General features: G+C 37.1%; 2 protein-coding genes across 4 annotated transcripts in view; both read left to right on the top strand.

The window, feature by feature from the left end:
• LOC115436789 (disco-interacting protein 2 homolog C) overlaps positions 1-21,335 on the top strand; it is a 300,991-nt gene that overhangs the window by 146,820 nt on the left and 132,836 nt on the right. For all 3 annotated transcript variants that reach the window (XM_030159721.1, XM_030159720.1, XM_030159719.1), the window contains exon 2: positions 11,561-11,632. In XM_030159721.1, coding sequence (XP_030015581.1) covers positions 11,561-11,632 — 72 coding nt within the window. The remainder of the gene's footprint in view (positions 1-11,560; positions 11,633-21,335) is intronic.
• Positions 19,066-21,053, top strand: LOC115436790 (tripartite motif-containing protein 16-like). Its single transcript, XM_030159722.1, has one exon. The coding sequence runs from the start codon at positions 19,119-19,121 to the stop codon at positions 20,853-20,855; it is 1,737 nt and encodes a 578-aa protein (XP_030015582.1). The 5' UTR covers positions 19,066-19,118; the 3' UTR covers positions 20,856-21,053.

The following is a 21,335-nucleotide window of genomic DNA, read 5'->3' as shown; positions in this document are numbered from 1 at the left end:
AAACTATTACATGATCAAAAACAAATTAATTTTAGCAAAAAAAAAAAAAAAAAAAAAAAAGAAAAAAGTCTCCATTCTGAATATCTGGGGTCGCCAGAAATTTGTGATCTTAAAATGGGGTCACGAGACAAAAAAGGTTGAAAACCACTGCCTTAGAAGATGCTTATTAACGCTATTAAGTGCTGATAATATTGTAAGATCTTGACCTTAATGTATTAACCCTTTAAGTGCCAAAGTTCCAATATTGTGACAATCAACATACAGACGCAGAAAAAATTATTAGACCACCCTTATTTTCTTCAATTTCTTGTTCATCTTAATGCCTGGTCCAACTAACGGTACATTTGTTTGGACAAATATAATGATAACAACAAAAATAGCTCATAATAGTTTAATTTCAGAGCTGATGTCTATCCATTTTCCATATTTTCTTGATAATAACCAAAAACACTTCAGTTCCTCCATCAATATCTGTCATTGTACTGACAAAAACAGTGCTTTTAAAACATTTCATGTTTTCTTTTCTGTCTGTTTTAGTCACGTGATGCACACAGGAGTTAGTACTTGATTGCATAACCACTGTTTTGGATGACTTTTGATGGTCTAATAATATTTTCAGTGACTGTAACTGAGTGAAACAGACCATAACTCCAGATAGAGTTGCTAAATCTTGTTACCACCTCCCATCAATAGATGGCGGACATGTGCCCCTTCAGTCCTAACACCATTTCAGGGCACGTTTCTATTCAAAGGGAAGAAAAAAACCCAGTTTAAAGGCGTGGTCCTGAGCTGGTTTAGTAAGTCAGTAAAGTTCATTTAGTTTCAGTTTGGATAGATAAGAACAGATTTGTCTACTCTGCTGCTTGGATGAAAAGATACTAAAACTTACTGCATTTTACTTTCTACTAATGTTTTAGTTTATTTATTTTAAGGATAAGATGAAAAAACAAAACACAAAGAAAAGTTCAAAGTTAAATTTCACTAAATGTTACACAATCCAACATGGCTGCTGCTCTGTGATGTCACAATATGCAAATTAGATGAGTTCATTTACTCCCATCCTAAACTTTGGGTCATAGCCAATATTCTCCTCATTTACAGTATGGTTTTATCTCTAAACACTTCCAAGATACAGCTTTTGGAAATGTGGATATCAAAATGTAATATTATTATGGGCTAAAAATACTGTAATATCTATCTATACGCATCTTGTGTTTTTTTATGTTTTGGTGACAAATAGATAAAACTGAGTAAAAATTAATAGAATAAGATTAAAATATGTTTCACACCAAACATGGACTGAATGGAAATTTGCAAAAAGTGATTGAGTGGTTTAATGTGCAGAAAAGTTGTGTTGTTGTTTGATTTCTGCAGTTATTGTTAGATTGTCACACATAAAAGTAGATTGTGTTTACATTTATTGAGCTAAACTTACATTTTACATCATTGTGAAATCTTGACTAGACTTACTTTGTTGCTTTATTGATTTAATTATTTTTATAATGCATTTACTATCCAGCTAGTACTAGCCTTATGAGTGTTTAATAACTCCTGTATTAAATGTACAAACTCTTCGCTCTTTTCTACCCTCATGGACACAGAGATCAGTGATGAGTTTGTTGCAGCTGTTGTCGTTTGTGAGAAACAGCAGATCTCAGCGACTGTTTGACCTGACGGCGGTGAAATGTAACGCAGTGTAGTGTAGGTTGAATGTTTAGGGACAAACAGCAATGAGGTGTTCACCTGTCTGACTCAGCGTGTTGGACTGTAAACGCTGCACACACTCAGCCATGCATGATAGAATAGAATAGAATAGAATAGAATAGAATAGAATAGAATAGAATATCTTAATCTTATAGGGCACTCATTGAAATACTCTGAAATTCTAAATTTCTACCTTAGTGTGTTATTGGACATCATCATCTACCTCCTCTTACCATAAAACATCTGAGCAGCACTTGCCCAAAAGTAAATACATGCAATAAAACAACTGTTATGAGGTCATAAACTGACAAAAATCACTCATATTCACTATTTACAGCTTCAAAATGTCCATAAAAACTCTCAAAACTGTCAACATACTTCTGGACCTCACTGAGGCACAGGATTGGCCCCATATTTAATGTTTGAGGAAATGACCAAAAATAGTCACTTGCCTGATAAAGGGTTAATTCATATCAAACTTGAGAAGGGTAGATTCTCAATTGTGGGTTCTAGTAATGTTTTCAACAAAACCTGGCAGCCTTTCATAGAGTATTTAGATAGAATTACTTTTCACCCAGAGAGTGACTAGATCCCCCCGTGTTCTTCTAGTTTGCTTTAATTACCTATTTTAATTTCAGGTATTTTATTGTAACACCCCCCCCCCACCCCCACCCCAAGTATGTTTTAATTATCTATTTTAATTTCAGGTATTTTATTGTAAATCCAGCGGTGGTCATGTGTTTTGTTTTGTTTTGTTTTGTTTTTTGGGTTGTTTTTATATATTTCTTTGTGTTTAGTTTAGTTTAGTTTTTTTTCTCTTAATAGTGGGTGGGAAGGGATAATGATAATGGTAAATTATGGTTCATTCATAGAAGCTGTTCTGCCTTAGATTAAAACTGTTGTTCTCTATATACATTGTATAAGACAACTTCCTTTTTTTTTGCCATCAAATTTTTATTTTCATTTTCATTTAACAAATGAAATCAAACACAGGTATTTCAGGTTATACAATATTACTGGAATGGATTAAGACAGTTTCCTATTACCTTTCAACCAGAACACCTGGAAACATTGTACATGTCAGGTATTGCTATGTGTGTACGAAAATCCAATAAAAGATTAGAATAGAACAGTGTTTATTGTCATTGTGTGTAGTGAAATTAGTAGTGCTACTTCAGTCATTAATACAAAACCAATACATCAGAAAATAAGGATAGAGCTAATTCAGAATTACAAAAATTAAAAAGTAAGATTAGAAAATAGAATATAAAATTTAAAAAGTAAAATAAGAATAGAGCTAAAAGTAGCATGAAAAAAAGTCATAAAATATGAATAAACACAGTATTAACAGTATATCTATGAACTCGACTTTATATAAAAGTAGCACATTTGTGTTTGGATAAATATTGAATAAATATTTCATTGTTATTGCAAGAACAGAGGATTTGTGCTGAACTGCAGAGGATTAGTGTACGACTTGTGTGTGTGTTGTGTTTTTGTGTGTTCCCTCTGCCCTCGTCCCCAGGGGAGTCCTTGGGCGTTTCCTCTCGGCTCAGCTGTGTGTGTGTTAATGTGTTTGTATGTGTTTTTGTGGATACGTGACGTTGCGTGTTCGCCTGTTTGGCTTCCTCTCTACGTTCTCTGACATGAATTACAGCCTCTATTTCTGCAAATCTCTGGCTTTCATTAAGAAGATTAATTGCAACTTGACTGTGAAAGGCTTTCAGAGTGTTTTTAGCTTTGAACGGCTGCTGAAAGTGTGGAAAATGTTTTGATTTTTCTTGGCGTTTTTGCACATTTATCTGTCTGCACATACGCTACTATTTGATGTTTGTATCGTAGATTTATTTTCCACTTTATTGTGGCGTCTTCTTTATGTTTTCCCCCGTTCTATCTCATCTTCTTGCTTTTCTACTCTCCTATATGTTGATATTTCACCTTTTTTTCTGCTTTTATTCCTCTATCACTGAGCCTGTTTACATGACCATACGCCATAACGTACGTACATAGGCAAGGCAAGTTTATTTGTATAGCACTATTCATACACAGGATAACTCAAAGTAAGTTACAAAGGCATAAAAAATCACAGAAAAAAAGCAAGACATTGAAATTACATTAAAATCAAAAAAGGGAAAAAGGACATTAAAATCATCAGAGAGAAAATGCAGTCACAGAATAAAAGAAAGACATTAATTATATTAAAATCGTACATTAAAATTAACATTATAATTAAACTAGAATAAAACAAGACATTAAAATGGAAAAAAAAGTGCATTTAAAAGACAACAGTGAAAAGAGGGGTGTGCATCGGCAAGAATCTGGCGATACGATACAAATCACAATACTAGGATCACGATACGATGTATCACGATATATCATGATACTGTTAAAAAGGCAATTTTTGGTTTGTTTCTTTGTTTTAAATGATTATTTCCTTGAAGAATTGCATTACACCAGAAATCTGCACAAATACTAAACACATTTTTATTTGATCACAACAGGATCTAGTGCTATATCGCAAAATTTTCCTGTTCAAACTGAAATTATGTTTTACAGACATAACAGCTTAAGATCCTGTTCAAACGTTCATATTGTGTGAGTTCATAACTAACATCAGAACATTATTTTTGTGCAATCCCAACAAAGGAACTTACATTATTTAATAAAGGAGTATTAATTAATAATAGATAAAATATATAGAAAAAAGAAAAACAAAAAAGAAACAAAAATGAACCTCCACAATATCTGCATTTGAATAAATACCTAAAATATCGATACAGTACTTTTTAATGTTGATACAGTGTTGTGAAATGAAATATCGCGATATATTGCAGAACCGATATTTTCTAACACCCCTAATGCTGATTATTATTAGAATTATGGGATTACTAACGGTTATCACATTTGTATGCTCATGAACTGGCTCAATGATCCGAGTGTTAGAGTGGATGTAAACTGTGTCTTCCTGTGTTTCCATCGTCGCCGTGTGGAAGCAATAAAATGAGCCGTGTTGCCTTTTTAGGTGTTGGATGGATTCAACCCCTTCTCTCTTTCTCTTCTTCCGTTGTCGTTGCATTCTTCTGGCGTGGTTTTGCGTCCTCCTCCTGGCTTCTCCCGTGTCGTGCCTCTCATATTTTCTGGTATTTCCCCGTCTTTCCTTTTGTATTTGTCACGCTTGTAGCCGCCTTTGTCTCTGTTTCTGTGTCTCTTACTCTATATGGTCATGGAGGCTCGGCCCTGCTGTTTATGCACAAACCCACTCCACTCTGGCCGTGGGAGGATGATTTACCAAGACACCGTTGGGTTGTACTTCTGCAGCTGTGTTTGACACATTCACTGTTTGGACAAAAGTAACTGGACACCTGACAACTTCACTTATAACTAAAACATAACTCCAGTGTAATGAAAGTCTCTTGTATCTTTGGGCAGAGTGTGTGTTGGACTACAGGGGATTTGTTTCACATTTGTTTTATTTTCTGAAACAGCAGGAAGACACATGTTGAGAGAAGAACATCCACAAAGTCGCATTATAAGTGTTGTTGATATGAAGCCTTCAGTCTGAGTAGATTTTTCTGATAAAAACAAGGTTCACATGCATGAAAAGATACATGTGCTCACTTTTAACCATTATTTTAGATTTATTTGTCATTATTCTGGTTAAAAGTGTCCAAATGTCATGTGGTGCAGCCTTTTCCTGTGACTACCTCTTTTACGTCACTCAGATAAAATCCTTTTTATCAAGTTAATGCAATTTACTGGAAAAATAAGTCACATTTAAAAAGGCGAATGTGACCTTAGAGGCTGGAAATGTCACAAAAACTTAAAGAAATATGCATGTGTTTTTTCTAAATACTTATTAGAATGTTAATGTGCACATAACATAAGACAACAAGTTAATTAGTCCCTCACTTGTAACGTTAAAGCAACATAAGAGATAGTAAGATTATAGTAAAAAGTATAAAACTAGATATGAAAATATGTAAAAGGGTATTTAATAAAAGTGTACAGTCATGTATATGTGTGAAGGAACATTTACTCTATAATAACTCTACTATATTATTACTTTAAGTGTACACAACATCATTTTTACCATTGAAGACCATTATTCATCATTGACAGTCATGTTCTCCACAGTAACTCCAGTTGTCTGAGCTGCAGTACCACAGGTGGCCACTGGGGGAACATGTTTGACACCCCTAGTGTAACTGAGGTTGCAATATACATTCTATAAAAACATGTCCCATAAATTGAAACAGCAACTGCAATTAAAATATGTTTATAATATTTAAATTTAAATCTATATTTATATGACTAGTATACTTCTTTCTTGTCTTTATATTTTATGTTTTGTTAGTGTGTATTTTTTGTTTCTTCTCTGCACTTTATTATTGTATTTGCTGCTGTCAGCTGTGTCATTTCCCCATGGTGGGATCTACAAAGTCTTATCTTATTGTATCTTTATCGTATCTTTATCATATTGTATCGTATTGTATCATACCTTTATTGTATCGTATTTTTATTGTATCCTATCTTTATTGTATCTTTATTGTGTTGTATCATGACTTATCTTATTTTATCGTTGCATCCTGTCTTCCCTTCCCTTCCCTTCCCTTCCCTTCCCTTCCCTTCCCTTCCCTTCCCTTCCCTTCCCTTCCCTTCCCTTCCCTGACCTGACCTGACCTGACCTGACCTGACCTGACCTTACCTTACCTTACCTTACCTTACCTTTAATCAGTTCTGTGTGTGACTTTGACGTGTGTCTGTTGAAGTTTGTGCTGCTGTGGTCATCTGTTTCATAACCCAGTGCTTCAGACCCACCGTCACTGTGGTCTCCTGTGTCCACATGCAGTGTGACGTCAGCGGTGGGAGTCACTCAGGTGCAATGTGCATAGGTCTGATAGTCCATAATTCATGGACATCTTATATCGAGGCTGTACAGCTGTCTTCAGTCGACCTATGCATATTTCAGCTCCTGTAGATGAACGCTGGGCTGGAAACGTCCTCAGAGGGAAGTGGGTGACTCCGACTAAAGCAGGAACAGCCACTTTACGTCTATTTACTGGTTTGGACACAAGGTTCAATCCACAGACTCACTTTTACCATGAACTTGTATAAGAAGTAAAGTGGGTAGATGCACTACTGAACAAAATAGATCAAGTCAGGGGGGTCAAACTTGCAGCCCGGGGGCCAAAACCGGCCCGTCAAAGGTTCCAATCTGGTCTACTGAAGATATTAACAATTAATGATGTCGAACTAGTTTTATTTTAGATTCCACATACAAACCAGTATGATCTAAATTAAAAATAACCTATAAATAATGACTCCAGAGTTTCTTTTTGGTTTAATGTTAAAACAATAATATAACATTATGCCTCCAACTCCACATTTTTCTCTTTGTTTTGCTGCAAAACATACATTAATTATGAAAATATTTGCATTAACAAACTATATTTTAACAATAAAATGTGAATTACGTGAACAAATATGAACAACCTGAAAATTTAGAACAATTTTACCAATATTCTACCTGTTACTAAATGATTTGTGCCTTTGTAGATCTGTAAAGCACATGTATAAATGATAAGTCGAGGCATAATATTGTTAAAATTGCACTTGTTTTTCTTAAAGGAATGATATTTTGCTTTTTTTAAATGGAATTCTTCATTTTCCAACATTTCCCTGTGGTCTCCATAAACTGTAAATGCTCTGCTTGGGTCTGAATTCTTCATTCATTCAACTCCACAGGTCCATCTTCAACCCTATTTCTGAATAATGACACCAGAAAGGTGGTTTGGAGCGCTGGCCCTTTAAATGCACATGAGCCACTTCAGGGACCACCCCCTCCAGGTTGTTGGCTGTGCTGCTCTGTCCCGTTCAACCAACAACTGAACATTTTATGTAATTGGCTCCAAGTTTGGACATATTTTCAGTATGGACTACAACCGCTGCTGCTGACAAACAATTATGTCGAACTGGAGAAATGTTCGTCTTAAGTCTGGACCTTATATGTGCAAATGTCGTTACATAACTAGTTATAGACGTAACAAATTAAGCAGGAATTAAAACAGGTTACAGAAATTCACTGGATTTTTGCCAAAATGAATATAAAGCTATCTTTGCAGCACCTGGAGGGTTCAAATTCAAACTGTATGAACTATTAGGGTCCAAATACACAAATAAATGAACTACAGACTAATAAAAGTGGGTTTAGATAAATATGAGCCCTCTAAGAAATTTAATTTTTTTCCAGGTTATTCACATCTTTTTTTGTTTGGATCATTTCTAAATGTAAATATTTTCATAATTTAAATTTTGTTTTTGCAGTAAAACAAATAAAAACATTTGGAGTTGGAATTATTTCAAAGTTATTCTGTTATTATTTTACTAGTCCGGCCCACTGCAGATCACATGGGGCTGAATGTGGAACCTGAACTTAAATGAGTTTGACATCCCTGGTTTAGAGCCTTCTCCGTGCTGACAGTGTTCACCTTGTGGTGGTTTTCCAGCTGCTTCCTGATTGGCTGAGTAGGCGCTGTTTTCTCTGACCGTCAGATAGATGGAGGTTGTTAACACAGAGCTGTTACAGTATCAGCTCTGTGACTGACACATTCATTTCACTGTGACTCTTGTTCTTGATCAAATCCAGATTGATTCCGAGGTGGGTTCATTGTGTAGACGGGGCCGGGCCTGCCTCCTCCCGCCTCCGCTCTTCTCCTCCGGTTAAATGGATGTGTTTGCCAGTGTGTCGTCTCTCTGTGGGGTGGATGGATCCCCCACCCGAGATGCTAATTACTGCCATGTGCCTCCATGTGCCACCGCAAACACACACTCCGTCATCAGTGCTGACGTCCGAAGCCGCCGTCTGTTTCCTGATCCGAGCTCGTGTTTGAGGCGGATTTGTCAAGTCGGCCGAGAAACAGCTTTTACCCGTGTTCGACAAATCCGCTGCAGATTTAGCGTCGCCTACTTCCAGGGATGCTTTTCACTCAGGATTCCCCTGAAAAATATTTTTTCATTCTTTCACTTACTCATCCTCCAGCCTCAGAAATCTGGAAACAGCTCATCAGTCACATTTGACAGGATCACATTATTAACCCTTAAAGACCCAAACAGCTACTGGCGACCAAAAGCATCTACTGATTTATGATGTTTAACACCTGTTGATCCACTAATCCTGTCAATACATTAAACATGTACGGCAGGAAAACAACTCAAACCATGTTAGTGCCCAGTGAAGTACTTCGGCTGTTGATGCCAATACTACATTTATTTCTGTCTTCCTCCTTTTTGTTTCTCCTCTTCCATCTGCATCCTGACTCATCTCTCCTCCCTCTGCATCCCTGAAATATCTCCTCTTTTTCACCTCCTCCTCCTCCACGGCTACATTAGACTTTTTTCCTCTTCTACATTTCCATTTTCTTTCCCCTATCTGGTCCTCTCCTTCCCACTATCGTCTGCCATTAAGGGTTTGACTGACAGGCAGTTATAGTTAATGTACGCCCATGAATCTCTACTCCATTACCCACATCCCCCTCTGTTTCTCCTCTGGGTCAAGCTCCACTTGTAACATCTTCACAGTTAGATTTGATCTTCTCTGTGCATTCGAGGCCTCTGTAGATGATTGTTTCTCTCTAGATATTGTGTAAATTTGTACTGAACATGTATGACCCTGCTCTTCCTCCTTGTTCTGTTTGTTTAGTCTGCACTGGAGGTTTGCAACTGAGGTCATGGGCTTTAGTAGTCTCATTTCTTCTCCTCTGATACGTGGAAGTGCAACTCCTAATGGTAAGACCTGGTCATAACATGGCCTCAGCTTAGGTCGCCTTGACAACAATAGCATCATTTGTGACATGTGTTCACCTACTGAGGTGGTGGATTGAGCAGGTGGAAAATTTTCACTTCTATGAAGTGAAACAAAAGGTTTTGGAGACTGAGACAAGATAAAGACTTTCAGACCATACTTGATGATACAAACAGTATGACAGTGTTTTCAGATAGTTCAGAGGATATGGTCTAAGTGGTTCCCCAAGGGTCAATGCGCTAGTTTGGGGTGTAACGGTACAGAAAAATTTAGGTTCGGTATGTTTTCGGTATAGGGGTCTTCAGTTCGATACATTTTCGATACGTTTTCAGTGCAGTGAAGGAGACCGGGGGGTGGCTCCATAACTACTGAAAACTGAAAATGAAACTTAGCACACTTCTAACGTCCAACCCAGCTTCTGTGGCTCTGTTCTACTCTCTGTTGTCATGTTTACCACCCCCCCCCCCCAATAAAGTGTTTTGTTTTGTTTTTTGCAGTGGCGCCACTGTTGAACATATATAGAGGAAACCCTGCACATGGGTTCTGCTTGTGTCCACCCTGCTTTTGGAGTGTTTGTGTTCTTCACATAGGCTACATGTATTTGTTTATATTGTATCGAAGACCCCAAACTGAAACATTATTTTATTATTTATTTCCACTAGTACTTTCCGATGTGTGTTTTTCACTGTGTTTTTACTCTCCATCACACTGGCCACAGGGTATTGTCGTCAGTTGGTTGTCAATCCATCCGTCTGTCCAAAAAATTTGGCACAGACTGATAGGTCAGGCCACTGGGTGGCAGTAGTGCACCTGATAAGTCAGGCTGAGGGTTTTCTTTTTTTTTTTTTTCTTTTTCTTTTTCTTTTTTCTTTTGTTGTTATTGGAAAAGGTGACAAAATATCTTCAACATTACCATTCATACAGATGTTATCTTTTAGAGACCTTTTTGTATTTCTTATTTTATACATACAAAAGGGTAAAAAAACAAAACAAAACCCGAACATATGAACTGGGTGCTTACAGTTTCGGTATTTCTCACTTAAAAACAACCATAGCTTCGCAATACCTCTTTGTTCTTTTAACATTACACATATTTCTGCAGAAAAACATAAAACAAAGAATAAATACAAGGAGATTATAAAAAAGAGGACATTTTTAGAGAGGCTGAGGGTTTTCAAGTGTGCGCACGTTATGTTTAGTTATTGTTATTGCTATTTTCTTTCCTTTTTTGTTTTGTAATATTTCTTGTATGTGTACATTTGTTTTGCTGCTACTGGAATCTTCATTTCCAGACGGCTCTATCTCACCTCACCTCGTTCTGTCCCAAGAACTTGTTTCTGACCTTTTGAGTTTTAATCTACCTCCTAACACTCCACCTCCCATGATCCTTTTCTGCATTGCTCTATGTGCAGCTCCTACCCTGTCTCCTTATTTCACCCACAGAGTATTTGTTTGTTTTATTTCTCTGGAAGAACGAGTCAGAGCCTGAAACCCTTTCAGAGACAGTCAGTCAAACACCACTGCTCACATTACATTTATCTACTTTCCAATGATTTTCCAACAGTTTCTGGCTCTCGTCTCTAAACTTTCTTTGGAAACGTGTGTGGGATTCCCCGGAGGATAAAAGACGATGCCAAGAATCATTTCTAAAGAGCTGCTCGATTCAGATGTGCTGCGTGGAAATGTGCTGATGGCACCTTGGCCAGGCTTGATTTATGGCTTCAGATCGGTCAGCAAGTTTGGAGGTGGTTCGCTGCTCGGTGAAAGGTTGAATTAAGTGCACCTGCAGCGCTTTATGAACGCCCATCCCGTAGACGAACGTGCACCCAAACTGCACCATCTGGTCCCAGTTGAGCTGAGAGAATGACTCAGCATAACAGTATGAGTCCAACAGTGCTCATGCTTTGTGTTGTGATGCAGACGGAGTTAATGTGGCAACTGTTGCACAAAGTGTAAATGTCTCTCACATGAAAATACACTGCATGCATTTACGTTTCTGTGTGAACATTTAGAGGAATCTGAAGAGTAAATGTGTCTTGTTTGTGTCTCCTGCAGGTGATATCACACAGAAGGGCTATGAAAAGAAGCGAACCAAGCTGATTGGAGCTTTTTTCCCACAAGCACCAGGTAAAACACACCTTCACTTTTTATTGACCATCAGATTATTGTAATGACACACAGAGGAGGTAAAATACAATGGAACTCTAGTTGTAAGATAAGACAAGATATTTAAAGTAAAACAGAATTCAAAACAACCCAAAAAGCAGAAAAGAACACTATAAATCCAAGTGTTCCATTGCTGACACATAACATCAGATAAGATACTTCTTTATTCGTAACACAATGGGGAAATTCGCAATATATATTCACTCTATTAGTTCAGTTGATGATGTGAAATTTCAGAAGAATAACAGAGAAAACCTATAATTTCAGGTTTTATTTCTTTCCACCCACATTCTCCCTCATTATATGACTTATTCAATACGGTGAATGCATGCAGAGCATGCATTCAATTTCAATTTCATTCAATTTTATTTCAGACATTTTTATTTTAAATTTTATTAAATAATTGCCACAAAATCAAAGACACAAGTATATTTAATATATTTTATCTAATACATTAATTAAAATCTACAGAATCATTTATTACAGTGTACAGACACTGTTAAAATACTACTAATTACTATTAAACTATCCAAAAAGCTAACTTTATACTACTGGTAAGAAATATATACAACATAATATTAGGATATATACTGGTAAAAAAGGATATGTACAAGGTAAAGTTAAAAACCAGGTATACGGGTGTTGTTATTTCACTGAGGTACAGGTGAGTTTTGCATTTACCAGCTTTAACCAGGCAAGGCAAGGCAAATTTATTAGTATAGCACAATTCATACACAGGGCAATTCACAGTGCTTAACAAAAATGGAAAAGAGACCAGTTAAAAACACACAGGATTTACACTAAATACACGTAGCTGATGCTTTGAATACTTTCCGAGACATTGTGTCCGTTACAGAGATGCCATCATGTTTTTGGAAACACACCACAGACTGATCCCACTCAGTGTGTGAGTCAGTTTGACAGTTGGACACTGAGGACCCCAGTGTCCCCAGAGACCAGAGACACACTGGCACTGAACAGGACGGTGTTACTGGAGACACTGCATGTGTGTCTGCTGAGGGTGGACCAGCAGGAAGTAGTGCATTATGGGAAGGAATGAAGGGTGTGGGATGGAGAAAATGTGTGGTATTCACATCCAGGTCCAGTGTGTGTGTGTGTGTGTGTGTGTGTGTGTGTGTGTGTGTGTGTGGGGGGGGGGGGGTCGGCCTGGATTCACCACGGGGGATGATGACACACTGTTTTTAACTTCCAACCACTATGGACACAAACAGTGGTGGAATACAACTGAATATTCACTCATATACTGAACTAAGGACAAAACTGAAGGACTTGGACTGTACTTGGACATGCACTAAAGTTATGTTCCAGCATTTACTGCAAGGAGGGACTTTATACATAGAAGACACAGTGAAAATGTGTCCTGTTTGAGTCATTTCTTTGATTTTGCTCTTGTGAATCAATTTGAGAAAAACAGGGACTTCATGAGGAACAAAATACAAGAAATAGAACATTAGAAAAACAGCATGGGAACCTGTTTAGACTTAGACTTGGACAAACTTTATTTATTTATTTTTTGCTCTTTATGTATGAAGATTTTTTTAACATAGAAAAACGCAAAACAGAACAAACAGGTCATGAGGTTAAGGGGTTACAAAGATCACATTGTTTTGGACAAACAACACACTCTTTACATTTAATAGTTTACAAATTTCACAGGTTATGTAAATAAGGCAGATGGCTGTGGCTCAGTAGGTAGAGTGGGTCATCCAATAACTGAAGGGTTGGCAGTTTGAATCTTGCTTGGTCCATGTGCTGTTGTGGGTACTTCAAGGCAAGGCAAGGCAGATTTATTTGTATAGCACAATTCATACACGGGGCAATTCACAGTACTTTAAAAAATGGAAGAGAGACAGATTAAAAACACACAATTAGAATTAAAACATAATCAATAAAACATACATAATAATCAATTAAAACAAAGTAAAAGAGAAGAGTGCAGATAGAACCCTTTCAGTTGTTCTATGCACAGTTGAACAGAACACCCCCCTTGCCTTCAGCGTCACATGCGTATGCGTTTGGCGGTGGCTGTGGCTACAAATGTATTTTACCACCACTAGAGTGAGAATGTGAGAGTGAATGAATGGATTAATAATGTTAAGTGCTTTAGGTGCCTTGAAAAGTGCTATAGATTATTATAAACGTGCCATTTTTCTCCAAGTTCTTCACCCAGAGTTCTTCTTTCTGCAGTCGTATTGTGTCGGTCATCTGTTCTAGTAAATAGAGACGTTTTACAATATTGGACTTAGACAACTTTATTGATCCACAAGGGAAATTACTTGGTCACAATAGCTCAGTTGCAAACAAAAAAATACAAGATTTCCATATTCAAAATGTTTCAACTAAACAAACAACTAACACAGTCGCGGAAAAAATGATTAGACCATCAAAAGTCATCAAAAACAATGGTTCAAAAACAATGTTTATACAATCCAGTACTAACTCCTGTGTGTATCATGGAATGTCTAAAAGCACTGTTTTTGTCGGTACAGTGCCATAGATATTGATGTAAAAACTGAAGTGATTTTGGTTATTATCAAGAAAACATGGAAAATGGATAGATATCAGCTCTGAAATTAAACTACTATGAGCTATTTTTGTTGTTATCATTATATCTATCCAAACAAATGGACCTTTAGTTGGACCCGGCACTAAAATGAACAAGACACTGAAGAAAACAAGGGTGGTCTAATAATTTTTTCCATGACTGTATATCAGGTTAACAGTTACACAAAAGACATAAAAACACAAGTCACTTTGCCACTGACCCTAAAATTGCGGAAATATAACTTGCGCATAAAAATGTACCTAATGGAAAAATGACAGTTTCACCAAAACTTGTTTTTTGATTAAAAGTTTTTGTGCTGGCAAGAGGTGTTTTTTTTGGCTGTAGCGCAATTGGTATATCACGCAAAACTGTAATGGAAAGACCTTTTTCCACAACTAGAGTCATGTGAATTAAAAAAAAAAAAAAAGATGTTGACAGATGTTACAACAAGCAAAGAAGAAAAGTTTTAAAAGAAACATGGCACAGTATGTGTGGACACAGCAGGCAACAGAATCATTTTTTAGTTTAGTAGGAGGTAAAGGGGTAGTATATAATAATAATAATGAATATATCAGTAAATCAACACCATATTTATGTTTGTCACCATGTTTATGGAATGACTTCATCTAGCGATAATAAATAAACCAATCTTCACATTTGTGATTTAATGGAAAAACAGACATTACACACTTCTGTTTTTTTCGACATTTAGTAAATATCATTAAAGTTTTGCACAGATGTCCAATGGAAAAGCGACTAGTGACAACTGCGTCTAAACTGATCGCTATCAGCAGATGGTTACGATAATGATGTAACACTGAAATGACAGCACATTGAATTAAACATCAGATGAACTAAAGCAGGACTTTAACTGAACGTACTTCATACCCTCTGTCACAATAACACAACTGCCTCTTTGTCTTTATGGAACACACACCAGTGAGCCCATTCCTTCCCTGTGAGGTGTTCCAGCTCTGAGGCCTGTTGATCCAGTTCAGCTGATACCATTTGATTAAAGTATTCAGACAAGTGTTTGATATCGTGACAACCAGTAAACTGTCTCACACAACAGGACGTGGGAACATTTACATTTACATTTACTCATGACCACTTTGGTTGTAACAAACAGTATGTCACACCTAAAGTTCAGCGTCAACTTCATAATAATAAGTCATACAGGGTTCATATTAAAAGATTTTGGACATTTCCTCACGTATTAGACAACCCCAAAAGTCAGAGAGCATTAATTACTGAATGTTCTGTAACCTTTTTAAGACTGACATTATGACAGGCCGTGTAGATGCCTTTGTTTTCTTTGCAGTAAAAGTGTCAGAAAATGTCTTTTTTTGCCAATTCTCTTGCACTTTGGTTTTCAGGAAGAACTTAACTGTCAATATCTGACCAGTAATTATAATCATTATAAATAATAAATGCATAAAGCAGTGTGTTTTAGTAAAAAAAAAAAAAAGACTTGCAGTTTTTAGCATATTAATTAATTAATTAATTAATTAATTAATTAATTAATTAATTTTCACATAATAAAAAACATACACATAATACATGTTGGTTAAAAATTGTGATGGATGGTTACTAAAAACCCTCAAGGGGTTTAACAAGTGGCAACCTCAAGATTTCAAAGGTTATTTACAAGTGCAATTAAAAATATATATTAAAAAAAAAAAAAGTATATATATATATATATATATATATACATATATATATATATATATATATATATATATATATATATATATATATATACACATTTGCAAGCTGCACAAAAGTACATTTTCAACAAATAGAATTCCACGACATACCAAGCTTAGAAATGTATCCCATGTGGAAAATTACAATCACTCAGGAGCAGAGTTTTCACAGCTTTTTTAACCTTTGTTTAACTCATAAAGACCCAGCGCTACTTATGTGTAAATTTTTCTCTCTATTTAACCTTTCTTAAGTGATTTATCATCATTTATTATAATATTATCCTCTGTATTTTGTGTGGGTTTTTTTTAGCGAGTATCGTGTATTTTGATATTTAATTCACGGATCATGTAGCTGTTCATAAAAACTCAGATTAAAGTTGAGGGTTATTATATCAAAAGCAGAGAAAACTGAAGATGGCTGACGTTTTCAGCAAAGATAGCAGTAAAAACATCCGCTGTCATTGATCCAACTCCATGGGTTTTACTGGCGAATCAGTGTTGGAGAAGATGACGGTGTTTCCATGGTAACTACGGACCCTATGACTTAACTTCAAACTCGACTACACGTAAATCATGAAAAAAATTGAATTTTTCGATGAAATACATCATTAACTAAACATAAACCCAGTGTGTCCATCCACTGTCATTGATCCAACTCCATGGGTTTTACTGGGGAATCAATGTTTACATTTTTTATTCATTTTGTTGCTTATTTTCTCCATGTTATTTATTATTGTGTGCGTTTCTTATTCACTTTTGTTCATTCTGTTACTATTATTCATTATTTAACTTGTTTTTGTTCATTTTCTTGCCAGATTTTTTTTCTTCAATTTAATTCAGTTTGTGGCAATATTTTGTTAATGTTACTTATTTTGTTAATTTATTATTAATTATTGTTCATTTTATTCATTACTTTGGCTGTTTTTGTTCATTTTATTGTTTATTTTACTTTACTTGAGTACATTTTTGCTTATTTGTTTCACATTATTTATTATTCTGTAGGTTTTCTATATATTTTAGTTCATTTTATCCACTGTCATTTATTAAACTCCATGGGTTTTACTGGTGAATCAATGCTGTAGAAGATGGCGGTGTTTCCATCGTAACTACGGAGCCTCTGAACGTCCAAATGGGTCATATCTGATGACCATGAAAAGATGAAGAACTGCATTTTACACCAATTATTGACATGTATTGATAGAATTAATGGATCAACAGGTATTAAACATATTAAACTGGTTAATGGTGGATGTTTGGGTCTTTAAGGGTTAAATTCAGAGTATGACGATGACATATTTAATGTTTTGTCATCAGCCATCACACACTGGAATGATGACAATGTAGATTCCTCCAGGTTCAGAGAAATCAAGATTGTCATTTACGGGTGTTGTTCAAGTATTATATTAAGCCTCCTGCCCGTCTGAAAATCCCTTCCATCCACAGGTTGATACAATACGCTGAAGCAGTTAGAGACATTTTACCCAGTGACTGCAGATTTAACATAAGGTCTAAGGTTTGTGGCTGTATTTCCATGTTTTATAGCCTGACGAAGGTTTTCCACTGTAAAAAAAACACACACACAGAGGGCAGTGATTTGCCCAGGAAAAGCAAAATTAACCAGCTTTTACCTCAAAAACATGTAGTTGAGTGTTTAATCTAACTGTACTACATGTGTTTGCAATGTATGTGGTTAATATTTACGTGCCAAAAACAAGCAAAGAAACTGGTCCGTGCAGTGTTTTTTACAGTAAGGAGGAAGTGGTTTCCAATTTTCATCATTCATGTCTTTCTACATATTAATCAAGCAAAAATACCCGTTCCATTCATTCCCATAGTAAAAATATAAAGACTAATTAACACATCTAAATGAGCCAGTCTGTAAAACGTATGTACTCTTATAGGAGTTTTATTTGCACATATAGATGACAAATCAGGAAATAGATGAGATGCAGACCATCAGATGATATTAACCCATAAAGACCCAGTCCTACTTTATTTTTTCTCTCTATTTAACCTTTCTTAAATGATGTATCCCCATTTATCATACTATTATCCTCTCTGTTTTGATTTTTTTTTTTTTTTTTTTTTTTTTTTTGTGAAAATCAGTTATTTTCCAATATTCAATTTATTGATCATGTACTTTAAGCATCATACTGAGATTACATTTCAGGGTTATTATACCAAAAAGAGAGAGAACTGAAGAAAAACAGACTTTTTCAGTAGAATCTATCATTAACTGAACATAAACCCAGTGTGTCCATCCACTGTCATTGATTCAACTCCATGGGTTTTACTGGAGAATCAATGTTTAGAAGATGACGGTGTTTCCATGGTAACTATGTTTGTTGATTTTATTTTAAATTTTTGGTCATTAAATTGGTTACTTTGAATGTGTTTGTATATTTTGTTGTTTTCTATGTTCTTTTTTTATTTTAGTCAATTTTTTTTCACATTACTTCAGATTAAACTTGATGGTTATTCCATCAGAAATAGCGAAATTTGAAGAAAAAGTGTCTTTTTCAGTGACGATATCAATAGCAGACCATAAACCCAGGATCGATCCCATGACCCCCCTGGCTAGCCTTCATGCCACCACAATTTAAGAAACACTACATTAACTGAACATAAACCCAGTGTGTCCATCCACTGTCAGTGATCCAACTCCATAGGTTTTACTGGGGAATCAATGTTTTAGAAGATGGCGGTGTTTCCATGGTAACTATGGAGCCTCTGAGCGTCCAAATGGGTCATATGTGATGACTCTGGAAAGATGCCAAACTGCATTTTACACCAATTATTTACATGGATTGATAGGATTAGTGGCTCTAAGGTTATTAAACATTTTATATCAGTAGGTGCTCTTGGTCACTGGTGTATATTTGGGTCTTTATGGGTTAATATCTGTAGGAAAAGGATTATCATTCCAGATAGACTATACTTAAAGCCTTGTATCTAATGCATTAGTCATTAGTGCTGAGTATTTTTATGAACACAACAAACCTGAAAAATCAGATTTTACCATAAGCTGAGCTCAGTTTTCCAGCTGAAGCCACTCCTTCTCATGGAATGAGGCACAGCCTGTAAAGCTTACCCTTACTTATCAGTCAGAGTACACCAACCTGTACAATCATTTCATATTGTCTATCAACACACACGTACTGTGTTAGGAGTCGAAATGGAGCACGGAATTAATCTTGATCCGACTCAGTTCCACTGTTCGATCTGTCTGGATCTCCTCAGCGATCCGGTGACGATTCCCTGTGGACACACCTACTGCTTCAGGTGCATCAGCGATCGCTTGGATAAAGAGGATCGCAGGGGTATCTACAGCTGCCCTCAGTGCAGCCTGAGCTTCAGATCCAGGCCCGTCCTGGTGAAAAACGCCATGGTAGCCGTCATAGTGAGCCAGCTGAAGAATCCCAGACGTCCTGTTGCTCCTCCTGCTTCTGCTGTTGAATATGCTTCTGTTAATAACGATGATGATCACTGCTTTGCTGGAGCTGAAGATGTGGCCTGTGATGTGTGCAAGGGGAGGAAGCTGAAGGCTGTCAAGTCTTGTTTGCAGTGTCTGGCTTCGTACTGTGTGAAACACCTTCAGTCTCATTACGATGCACCTGCGTTGAAGAAACACAAGCTGGTGGAAGCATCTGCGAACATCTACGAGAACATCTGCCCTCGTCATCAAGAGGTGATGAAGATTTTCTGCCGCACCGATCAGCGTTGCATCTGTTATCTCTGCTCCAAAGAAGACCATAAAGGTCACGCCAAAGTGTCGGCTGCAGCAGAAAGGGCTGAAAGGCAGAACGAACTGGAGGAGAGTCGACTGAGACTCCAGCAGAGAATCCAGGACAAACAGAGGGACGTGAAGGTGATTCAACAGGATGAGGACGCCGTTAACAACTCGGCCAACAGCGCAGTGATAAACACCAAGAAGATCTTCTCTGAGGTGATCCAAATGGCTGAAAAACGGGTTGCTGATTTGAGCGAGAAGATCCGGTCTCTCCAGAAGACTGAGGTGGGTCGGTTCAGGAAGGCCCGGGAGAAGGTGGAGCAGGAGATCAAGGAGCTGAGGGTGAAGGATGCTGAGATGGAGAAACTCTTGCAGTCAGAGGATCACACTCGATTCCTGCTGAACTACCCTTCGATGTTGCATCTCAGTGAGTCCAAAGACCCTCCCACTATCAGACTCCGCCGTCGCCAACACTTTGACAAGGTCTCAGAGGCTCTGGTCGAGGCTCGAGACAAACTACAGGAGGTTTTCGGTGAGGAATACGCAAAGATCGCTCTGACTGTAAGCGAGGCGGATGTTTCGGTGTCGAATCCCAACGCGGAGCCAAAGACCAGAGGTGATTATTTACAGTATGCACAACAAATCACCCTGGACCCAAACACGGCAAACCCTCATCTGTTTATGTCCAAAGGAAACAGGAAGGCCACCTTCACAAGGGAAGAGCGGGAATATTCATATCATCCGGAACGGTTTGCCTATTCCTGGCAGGTCTTGAGCAAAGAGTGTCTGAGTGGTCGTTGCTACTGGGAGGTGGAGAGGAGTGGGATGGGAGTTTTAGTCGCTGTCACCTACAAGGACATCGTCAGGAGCGGAGACTTCAACCAGACCGTGTTCGGGTACAACAACAAGTCCTGGGCACTGGATTGTTACAAAAATAGCTACGAATTCAGGCACGACGGAGAAAGAACTCCCATCCCAGGAACGTGGTCCTCCAGAATTGGGGTCTACCTGGACCATGAGGCAGGTTTTCTGTGCTTTATGAGCGTCTCTGACAACATGGCAGTCCTCCACAAAGTCCACACCAGGTTCACCCAGCCTCTGTACGCTGGACTCTGGCTTTCCGACGGAGCCGCCGCTGAAATTTTTAAGTTCAGGACGATGGGCCACAATGGGACGATTTGACAGAAAAGCCAATGTTACAGATACATGGATGGATCTGTTGCCTAATGTGAAGGAAATGTTGATGTTTTATATTTCTGATGCACATACTCTAAATGGACAAAAGTATGTGGACATGTTGAATTCAGGTGTGTGTTTTCTAACAGGGGTCTGGGATACAAAACAATAATGACTAATGTTAGAATATAGTTTCATATTGGGAAAAATATCATGGCTTTGGATTGGTTAGTTTTTTTTATACTATAATTATATGGACAAAATTATTGGGACGCAACATGTCTACAGCTGTAAGATGTCCTGTTTATGCTGATTTGAGATAAAAACGTTAATATTTCCTTAAAGTTTAATGGTAAATTTTTCTGCCTAAATCAGATATGAAGAAGTAGAAGTAGATGGTTAGTTGTGGTAGAAAATTATTATTTACAGTCAGAGCACAAAAAATATTTTAGAAATTTAGAGGTAGAACATTTAAAATCATAGTCA

Source organism: Sphaeramia orbicularis, chromosome 17, assembly GCF_902148855.1.
Source record: "Sphaeramia orbicularis chromosome 17, fSphaOr1.1, whole genome shotgun sequence".
Classification (NCBI taxonomy): Eukaryota; Metazoa; Chordata; class Actinopteri; order Kurtiformes; family Apogonidae; genus Sphaeramia; species Sphaeramia orbicularis.
The sequence above is the reverse complement of the archived record's forward strand: the minus strand, read 5'-3'. Positions and strand labels throughout refer to the sequence as shown.